This window comes from Helianthus annuus, chromosome 6, assembly GCF_002127325.2.
Source record: "Helianthus annuus cultivar XRQ/B chromosome 6, HanXRQr2.0-SUNRISE, whole genome shotgun sequence".
Taxonomy (NCBI): Eukaryota; Viridiplantae; Streptophyta; class Magnoliopsida; order Asterales; family Asteraceae; genus Helianthus; species Helianthus annuus.
This window is the reverse complement of record NC_035438.2, coordinates 8,226,095-8,237,062: the sequence shown is the minus strand read 5'-3', so window position 1 is coordinate 8,237,062 and position 10,968 is coordinate 8,226,095. Positions and strand designations below refer to the sequence as shown.

At 40.3% G+C, this 10,968-nt stretch overlaps 1 protein-coding gene across 1 annotated transcript; it reads right to left on the bottom strand.

The window, feature by feature from the left end:
- Positions 1-7,724: 7,724 nt before the first annotated feature.
- LOC110864570 (endoglucanase 17) lies at positions 7,725-10,385 on the bottom strand. The gene is made up of 7 exons (XM_022113672.2): positions 10,119-10,385; positions 9,827-10,033; positions 9,511-9,711; positions 9,042-9,134; positions 8,792-8,953; positions 8,569-8,680; positions 7,725-8,477 (listed from the first exon to the last, which is right to left on the bottom strand). The coding sequence occupies exons 1-7, from the start codon at positions 10,338-10,340 to the stop codon at positions 7,981-7,983; spliced, it is 1,494 nt and encodes a 497-aa protein (XP_021969364.1). The 5' UTR covers positions 10,341-10,385; the 3' UTR covers positions 7,725-7,980.
- Between the last annotated feature and the right edge of the window lie 583 nt (positions 10,386-10,968).

Below are 10,968 nucleotides of genomic sequence, written 5' to 3'. Positions count from 1 at the left end.
TCCGTAAGGCAGGACCCTTGCGGTCCGTAAGGGTTATTTTTAAATCTTTTTCAATCTTTTGTAATGATTAATAAAATCCTGGTATTTAGTAACGAAATCTTTGGTAATTAATAACCTGACCTTTCGGGTTTGAAGGGGTAACTTTGCAATTTGGCCCTCGGTTAATTACAATTAAGGGCCTCGTGCCTTTTACCCGTACTGTTAAGTCCTCGGTTATCTTGTTAATTATTCGAACAGCCTTAACTTTTATTGTTGACGCTTTTAACCCTTCTCGTACGAATTTGATCATAACTTTCTCGTTTTAAAACGGAACTTCGCGGAATTTATACAGTATATTCTAGTGAGCGTATTTTACTGTTACAAAGCCTCGGGTACGTCAAAGGGTTACTCAGAGGTATAATTAAACATGTTGACACAGTTAACTCCTGCAGCTTGTAATCTCTCACTTTCTTCCGCGTTTCGCTTCCGTACGATCCATGATTTATTCGTTTGAAGGTACGAGCATCGTTAGGGTTACTATACAGTATATTTACCCTTGTTTGACATTTATAACCCTCGAATGTATATACTTTCAAGGTTTGTCAACATTAGTCCTTTATTCAATATTAAATGCCACGTGTAAACTCTAGACACGTGTCAATACATTATTGGACACAAAATTTCGAGGTGTTACATCCTCACCCCCTTAAAATAAATCTCGACCCGAGATTTACTCAAACAAATATGGATATTTTTCTTTCATCGTGGATTCAACTTCCCACGTGAATTCGGGACCTCTCCGGGCATCCCATTTAACCTTAACTATCGGCACATCTTTTCTTCGGAGCTTTTTCACCTGTCGGTCTTCAATCGACAAAGGCTTCTCCACAAATTTCAAGCTCTCATCTATATGCACATCTGTGTGTGGGATCACCAATGATTCATCAGCGAAGCACTTCTTTAGATTGCAGATGTGGAACACATTGTGAATTCCATTGAGCTCTTCTGGTAAGTTCAATTTATAGGCAACCGACCCGACGCGTTCGATAACCTCAAAAGGTCCTATGTATCTCGGGCTCAGGTGCGCTCTGGTGTTGGGTGACAAGGCGTGGCCCAACGTGACTGTTTGCTCTGTGTGCCTCGCGTTGAGAACCCATTTTTCTGGTTGGGTGTTGGGGGTAGGCCTTGCCATCTTGGTCGGACGCAGCTCGTCCGACGACATAACTTCCCTGCATGTATAGATTATCGCGACCCCCGTTTCGGTTGAGAAACCGACCGCAGAGTGGGATACCGACGTAATCATGTTGGAGTCGCCTTGGGATTCTTTCCCGAGAAGCACGTCACATTTGGAGGTGTGAGGTAAAACCATGAAGTTCACCTCCTCCGTTCTTGTGTGCCTTCCGTTGGTGAGGCGCACAGGAAAAGTAATTTGGCTTAGGGGGAAAACGGTTTCCCCTGCAAACCCTATCGCGCGGGCCGACTCGGACTTTTTGAAATACAACTTGCTCATCTTTCCAGTCATTGTCCGGTCTTCTTGCCGCCTTACGCGTCCTTTCTTTGCCTCCGTTGATCATATGGGTTGAGGCCACATACATGGTCCTCTTACCCGCGGAGGTGCTCTCGTTGTGGGGGGTGATGCGCTTGGTTGGCTTTTGCGCGCCGGGCAACAGATGTTGCAGCTTCCCCTCCTTTAGGGCTCGCTCAATCTCCAGTCGGAGACTGATGCAGTTGTTTGTTGTGTGGCCCGAGTCCTTGTGGTACTCACAATAGAGTGTGAGATCCTGATTCTTGTTGGACCTCATCGGTTGAGCCGTTCGCAGGTATTGCGTCCGTAAGGAGGACGTCGCTTGGCGACTGGGTGATCTCGGTCCAGTTGCGGTCCCGAGACTCTTTCTTCGACGCCCGGTTTTCACGCTGGGCGTTGATTGTTGCCCTTGCGTCGGGCTGGTTGTTAATCGGGACGTACGGCTTGGGATCGCTGCCGCGATTCCATGTATACCGGTTGCGCTTATTATTGCGCTTAGGCTCTTGGCGGGAGTACTGGCCTTCCGCTTGAGGCTGTGCCCTTGCAATATGCGGTTTGAGAGACTGCTGAGTCTGGGCATATGTCTTGACTGCAGCCATGAAATCTTCCCATTTTTTTGGCAAGCCTTTGCAATATGCGGTTGCGCTTATTATTGCGCTTAGGCTCGTGACGTCGCTGTTGGCAAAAATGTGCGAGGAACTTTGTATGTAAGTCCTCGAATGAGGCCAGTGATCCTACTGACAAAGAATCGAACCAAGCCCTGGCCAGACCCGTGAGGGTCTGGGGGAAAAATGACACCAGGTGGGCTCGTCCCATCTGCCATTGCATCCTGCGCCGATAAAGATGTTCATGTGGTCGTACGGGTCGGACGAACCGTTGTATTTCCCAATGTTTAATGCGAATTTAGTGGTAGTGACATAGGCGTGGGCAATCTCCGGTACAAACTTTGAGTTTTCGGCCGCAGATTTTGGCCTGTAGGGTTGGCTCTGGTGTCGCTTTGCAGCGCGGAGGTATGTGGTGCGGGGTTGAGTGGGAGTAACATAGTTGCGTCCTCCTGGTCTGCTGCTGGTAGCGTGGGATTCCCCGCAATATGTATGGTCGTCTGGGTCGGTACGGCCATACCTTTCGTGATGGGGTTGCGGTCCCAGCCGGCTTTGAATGCCGGAGCCACGGTTGGCTGTGGATTGCCGCATATTTTCGCCTTAAGGGCCTAGGCGGCTTTTTACTAGGCCCCTGGTGCGAGACCCGTATGAGGAATCGTCCTCATCAATTGTGCGGACCTCACAGTAAGAGGAGCCGCGGTCTTCACGCCTGCTTTTGGAGGCAGGGTGTGTGGGGGCCCTGCGGTCGTACTGTAAAATATGAACCGCAGGGGTATGCGGTGCCGGGGTAGGCCCGACCGGTACTTGCGCGTCTACGCAAGCCCTATTGTATGCTGCGGCCAGCAAAGCTTGTTGCTGGTCATACTAGGCAAGAAGATTTATGTCTGGAGGAATCACAGATGCGTACTGTGACAAGTCGTGTCCAAACGTAAGGGATGCGTCCCCTTGCGTTGACGTGCCAATATGGCCAGGATTTGGGGCTGGGGGAGCGGTCCCTGTGGGCCCTGGGTTTGCGGGGTTTAGGTTATCCTCGCTAGTGTTGTTTAGACGATCAGACATGATCTTTGGAGAGAGAGAGGGATGGTTAAAAAAGCGCTAAGAGTAGCGGTGGGCGCCAATGATGAAACAATGGTTAACCGGGCAGGGTTAACTTATTGATCTTGTCAAGAAGGGTTAATCCCTTCCTCTCGATGATCGCTGGCTGGATCTTCCGTCGGTTGATCTCGTGCACAAGGAAACAAGCCGTGACTCGTAACAAGAAGGATGGGGTGGGGGTGCTTCTTGTTACCACTCTCAGGCGTGAGAATCAGTAATTTGCTTGGGAAGCAAAGTGTGATAGTAGTAGTAGTGATGGAGTTGTGAAGAGATACCTCAAACCTGGTTTGGGGTTGGTATTTATAGCCGAGGAGAGAAGGTGGAGCTGAAAGGACAGACTGACGACGTGCTGCCCTTACGCAGGTGTGTCAGGCTTGCCGGTTGTGGAGGTGAAGCCACGTCCTACTGCAGTGTCAGTCTTATGCTTACGTGTGGTCTGACAGGCGACTGTCATTGGTGCCACTTGCTCTGTACTGTCAGTCCCACTTGCCTTGTGCGCAGGATGCGGTGCCGCGCCGCATCGCTACCTGCGGTAACTGCCGTTGTTCCCGCGTTGTCCTTCTGGCAAAGACTGTGGGATGCAGTGCCGGGCCGCATCGCCACTTGTGGTGACTGTTGCTGTTATTTAGATCCCTTGTATTGATAGAAGTGTTCACAAGATGCGGTGCTAGGCCGCATCGCTATGCGTACACTGTTTTCATACACTAGATGCGGTGCCACGCCGCATCGTTATATACTCCAGGTAAGTCATCTTCCATCATTGGGCAGATTGGATTCGACCTCTGTTTTCGCGTGTGCCCGTATGGACACAAATAAGTCTTTAGCTACTGTGGGTTTTGATAAGGGTAATGGTCACTCGCGGTCAAGTTGACGCGAGATCTGGGACCATACCCCTTCAGCTACGTTGTCAGTGCTTTGTGACGAATAAGTACTTACCACATTGCACATGTTACTAGTACCTTTTAAGCTCTTGATGAACAAGATGAGGTGTGATGCTTGGGACACAAGGGTGGGAATGTCTTGTGGGTCGCCACATCTTAAAACTCAAAAGTCTTGCTTTATTAGTTGTTCACGTTACCATTGAATTTTGGTATTTGTTTGATGCCCACTTTTTTTCATATTCATATCTTTTGTGGACCCCACTTCTCATATAATGTCTGACATACTGGAGAAAAAAGGCAGCCTTTAAATCACGTGACGCGCACACTCCCTCATCCTTTCCATGTTACTTTAAAGAGTTGATGGGTCAAATCGTTGGGCTCCACACCAACGGTAATACTTTAATAGTCCTTCCTGCTACTTGTCACATAATTTATTTCTTGGAATTGAACTCCTTTCCAATATAATTGGTAGCTGTCTTCAATCTTCATTTCTCGATTGGCCTATAAGGCTATAAATTATTAAAGCTATATTGATTTAAACAGTCACGTCTTTAAAAATTTACGTACCCTGTTCAAGCTCGAAAAATGTGCCCATATTCTTTAACGAAAATTGTTTTTTTTATATTTTTATTTTTTAAATTCATATTAGTATTGGGTTGAGCCCAATAAATCTAATGTTAAGTTGAGTAAATTATAAAGCATAAAAAGTTATTTAATAATGGGCCTCTATATTGGATTTGTATTTGTTTACATTTTTTTTAAATAAGATATATATATCAAATTTTTTTTTAAAATCATGTGCCCCTCGAAATCACGGGCCTTGTATGGAAGTCCTCCCCGCAGACCATAAGAGCCGCCCCTGGATTTAAATAATCTAACGTTGCACTTGTCTGGTGATATGGCATATGACGTGACATCTCATTTGGTTTTTAATGATAATGTGGCAGCTGACTCGGCTTTTTGATGATATGACAACTGATGTGGCACTGGTTTGGTGACGTGACATCTAACGTCAGCAAACTGGGTTAGTGTGGGAGTAATATCGGAAAATAAGTTGAAAGGTGGGAGTGCGGTTGTACAAATTGAAAGTTGAGAGTGCTATCAACAGCCAATTGGTGAAAGTTGAGGTTATTTAAATCTAATATCACATTATTAAAAACCATAATGCTATAAGTTCACTACTTGCTTTAGCGTTACTAATCAACCTCACTATTGATATGATATAATATTATACGATCGTATAGAGGTGTACAATTTGTTAGCATACACCCATATGACGTACGAAACAGTGAAACACGTATGACGTACGATACGTTAAATGCCCCAACCGTACAGGAATGCATGGTGCGTCAATGCCCGTATAGGTCGTGTACCATAAGTTAATGACGTATAGGGCATGTATAATACTTGTACATGTCATAAACGGCAAGTTGTCTATATAACCTTCCGCTGATTGATGATGAGACCATGTGTATTGGTACACATGAATAATGCCCCACCCATGGGCGTTGTGCGCCATGTGGCAGTCCAGTCAGCAATAGGGCATTATGGGGCGTTTTTTTTTTTTTTTTTCTAAAATGGGTGTAGTGTAGATGTGGGCATTGTGGGAAGTCATTGGCCAAAAGGAATGAACAAGGGCGTCGCCAAACCATTTTTTTTTTGTAAAAAAACACCCAGAGGGCGGTCATAAGGCGTGGAGGGGCGTTTTTTTTGGGAAAAACGCCCAAAACCCCTCGCTACGGGCGGTCTGAGTAGGATGGGCGTGTATGCAAAGGATGGTCCTTTGTAGGTGGTTTTACATATAGATTGAACCTATTACAAAACTTACCAAACATTTACATAATATAAATTTACAACAAGTTGATGCATTGTGTGTTGTATCCCATGTTTTGGGGGTTTTTCAAAAAAAAATGATCAAGTTAACAGAAAATGAGTGTCATGTTCTAGTTAGAAGTATAATGAATCTCTAAAACGGACGACCAAACAAAAGAAAAACATATAAGATATAACCATTCATTTTTAGGCATGTTATGACATAGTTTATACATTTTTAATTTACATATTCTTAACACAATAACAGTGCACAGTAGCGGAATATGGAATTTTTCATTGAGGGCCGTAATCGAGTCTTAAGTTCACTGTTATAATGTATAACAAACTTGAGAACGACTATACCTTATAATTATGACATTCATTTTTTTTTTCAAACAATAGTTATAAATGTATGAGTAAGACTGCCAAAATGGTCACTGAGTTTTGTTTACTTTTGACACTTTAATCCAAAATTTAAACGTTTTAAATCTAGGTTATTGTGGTTTCAATTTTATTGTCATTTTCATCCAAAAGCAAAAAAAAAAAGGTCAGATTTTTCAGTTAACATCTAGTTTTTTTGTCTTTTTCCTCATTTTTAATGAATGGTAAAATGGTCAAATTTTTTTAATTTGTATAATAAAACGTTAAAAAACCATTTTGACCTTCATTAAAATGGGAGGAAAATGACAAAAAACTGTATGTTAACTGAAAAATCTGATTAGATTTTTAGTTTGATGAAAATGACAACATAATTGAAACCACAAAGACCCAGATTCAAAAGGTTTAAATTTTGAACTAAAGTGACCAAATCTAAGGGACCATTTTGGCAATTACTCTAAACTCTAAATGTATATATACATATGCTAAAAAGTATTTTTTTAGAATAAACAGGAATACGTAAACTTCTGCAAATAAATGATTTTCAACCAATGTTTTAAAAACCGGTAAATACCGGCCGGTTATACCGGTATTACCGTTTCCAGATGTAAATCCGGTACGAAACACCTTGGTAAATAAATGAAACCGCATAAGGTTTGTACCAGCGGTAAAATCCGGTATACCGGTTTAAAACGTAATACCGGTACCGGCCCAGGGTTATTTTAGTTTAGGTTGTTACTTATTTTTATTATATATGTTACTTATCTTACGTAATTTTTATATATTATGTTTATTCGTAACTAAAAGTTCTTATTTAATATTGTATTAAACGAAAATAGTTATCCTCTAGTTGACGAGGATGGTGATAATAGTGAATTTCATCTTTTATATGACCGTAAACTTGATGTATTCAACACTCAAATGACTTAAACATATTGTACACTTTTATTTAAAAGAGCTTGTTGAAAAATTGAATAATTTTTTATTATCTTTTGAATTATTTTTTATTATGGATTTACTTTTGCATCATCTTTTAATCTGTAATCATGCATTTTTGGATTAACTTTTGAGTTGATGTTGTAATTTATGAAAATATAGAGTTAGCTAGTCAATCCGATTAAACCGATCGGTACAACCTGGTTCAACCGGTTGAACCAATTTTTAGCCTAATCCGGTTTGATTTAAAAACCGGTTTTTAAAACATTGTTTTCAACAATACCTTATGTTACTGGTAGAATTAAATAAAGTTAATAAAACAATATAAATTTAATAATAATAATATTAACTTGTTTTGTACTTAATGAAATTGTTCATTGCATAATAATAAAAAAATAAAAATGAAATTGTTCATTGTATACTAAAAAAAAACTAAACGTTTGTGTAAGAGATAATTAACGACAATAGCACAAAATAAATGAATATTGCCTAGACATTTTCAAAGCAACCAATAAATAACCAAAAGAAAAAACAATCCCGAAAATAACTTATCAAAAAAACATTCATGCGAATTCATACGGCTACATTAATAACGCCGGTTCTTGTACGCACCTTACATTTGCATTGATCTGTGCTAATAAATTAAAAAAACACTCGCATAAACCTAGTAAATAATTAATAACAACATTAATATTAATATTATATCAATCGGGGCTCGAGGAATTTTGGTTTGCCACTAACCCTCATAGCCACCATAACCATCAACGCTTCACTAAAGCTGACCAAACGAGTGAGCCAAGTAAGATAATGCCCCAACCAATGGCGCGTTGATGTACGTAGCCGGTTCGGATTGGAAATAGTCAGACCGTTCATCCGGAAAGTGGTCTTTCTCGTCAGGTCCACCAACAACCGCCCCGATTAATATGTTCGGGTTAGGGATCTCCGAATGCATAATGGAGAAACCCGCCCCACATTGGATTTTCGCTGGATGTGCGGAAATGGACGGTAGAGATGATCCTCGGTGGTGGATCCTACGTGGGTACCGCGAACCGTATCCAACCATGTACGACATTTTTAATGGATTGTCACCTAGTAAGTAGTCCACTTGTTTTTTTGCAATGGAACGAAGTCGTTTTGGTGTGACAATTGATCCTCCACAGTTTACAACCTTTTTGGCTTGTGTCAAGTATTTGGCATATGTGACTAGTAAAAAGGAAGCAGAAGTCACATATTGCATATTACTATCATCCATTTTGAACAAAAGCCCCCCTACAATTAATAAGTTACACAATTAGTCCCTCTAGTTTACTAAAAATCTAAAATCACATAAATCTATGTATAGATAATTTAAGTTTTTAACCTGGTGTGTACTCAGATTGAGAAAAGGGTGCTCCTGGAATTAGTGAGCATATGAAGTTATCAGCATGACCTTTGTAATCATGGAGTGATTGAAGCTTTTGCACTAAAAATGCCTATCAATTATCAACATAAAAATGATTATGTAAAAGAAAAACCACCAATTTATCATTTATGAATTAAAAAAACTAATAAAAGTGAAAAGAATTTTTTATTTAATATTTTACCTTGGATAAAAGGACTCTGGCACCAGCATGCTTATTGTCCCACCCAAAGGTATTATCAGTCTCACCACCACCTAAACTTTGACCATTTCTTTGGATGTAATTTAAGTATTTTGGGCTTCTTGTGGCCTTATGTAACCAAGCTGCTCCCCACAACAATTCATCCTTCATTTTCAGTCAAAGGTACAAAATTATTATCCAAATATTCCAAAATGTCACAATCTTAATACGACATTATTAATTAACTAACTACCTCGTATCCGGAATAGGAACAATAGTATGGGCACACAAATCTTTTGAGCCCATTGCTGTAAGCGCCTCTATACTTGTCAGCAAACTCAAACACCTGTGGTGAAAAATGAAAATTGAAATCAATGTAAGTTGAAATTCCAGATTTACCCTTAAGGAATAGAGTAAATTACGCTTTTGGCCCTTATGTTATATTACTTTTACCTTTTTAGCTCAAAAAAAATCTTTTAACATCTGAGCCTCAATATCTTTTTTTTCTAACCACCTTGGCCTTCAACGTCTTTTTTCTAACCTTTTTGGCCCCTAAAAGTAAATGGATAGGGCCAAAAGGGTTAAAAAAAAACATTAGAGGATCAGTTGTTAAAAGATTTTTTTGGGCTAATAGAATAAAAGTAATATAACCACAGAGGCTAAAATCGTAATTTACTTGACTAATAAAACAAACATTGTATTTGTTTAATTTACGGTTTTACCCTTATGGCTCTTTTGAGTAGAAGCTTAGAGTAAGTGCGGTCAGACTTTCTAAAAACCAAAGAAGCAGAAGCAAGAGCAGCAGCAGTCTCAGCAGCTACTTCTGTACCAGGGGTATTTCTGTCAATCTTCAAAACGGTTCTTGGTGTGTCCATATCTTCAGGTCTTTCCCAGCAAGCATGGTCCTTTGTTGCGTCACCCACCTGTTATTTTATCAGAAGAATCTTAACAAAATCAGAGGATGCACATAATAAGATTCTGTATACATATATCATAAATATTGTTGTGCAATATTTATGTTATGTTTGTACAATGTACCTGTACATATATCACATCCGGTTGTGCAGTAGCTTTGAGTAGATAATCGGTAGCCCAACGTATGGCTTCTTTTGCATTCCCCAACTCACCTTTCATTAACCCACCAAATTCAAGCACACTCCATGACAACATTGTGGTTGTAAAAGCCATTGGAAACCCAAATTTAATGTTGTCACCGGCATCATAGTACCCACCTACCAAATCCACCTGCATTGTCAACTTCGTTAAAAAAAAAAAAAAAAAAAAAAAAAAAAAAAAAAAAACCCAACTTAAGTAAAAGAAATGGGCTTACTTTCATGGCGGCGCCGTCAGAGAGGCCGGAGTTTTTTCTCCAAGTGATTCTTTGATTTGGGGGGAGTTTACCGGACCTTTGGCCTTCAAAGAACATGATGGATTTGGTGAGGGCATCTTTGTAGTTGTGGGTGGCGACACGGTGGGGACGGTGGGCGGTGGCGGCGGAGAGGAGGGTGGTAATGAGGAGGAGGTGTTGGAGGAAAGAAAAAGCAGCAGCCATTGTGGGCTAATTTGTTGGTTGAAATGTGTGTGAAATAAGAGAGTGAGAGGGAGTTTATATAAAGTGGAAAAGTGGCATTTCTAACGTCCTGCTTGGTTTGGTATTTTTGGTTAATGATCATGGCTTATGCAATGACAACACTCCACGCACTCCTCGTTAACATTTTTATTGATTGTTAATTAATGTGTAAAGAGGGTGGGTCCATTTTGAGAATTAAAAAAGAAAACATCGTGTGGTATATAGTTGCACAATCTATAGTGACATTTTCATATGAGTTGTTATTTATTGAAATTGAAAGTATTATTTTATTGAAATTAACTAGAATTGATTCCGCGTGTTGCGGGGTCAGTTCTTTTTTTAATGTGATTTGAGCGTACGATTTTTTTTAATTGACTTTGAAGAAAACATAATGAGCGATTATATTTCCATGTCCTTAAATACTTTCAAAGAAATTTAAGAATTAATTGTAGCCGGATCTCATGGTGTGTTTGGTTGAACCTACATCTTGCCGAAATTTTGTATTTATTAATTGTAGTTGAATGTCATGGATTGTTTCAAATCAAACTTTTCAATTGATTATAGACTTCTTGTAAATATACACACGACACAAATACTAAACTCACATGAT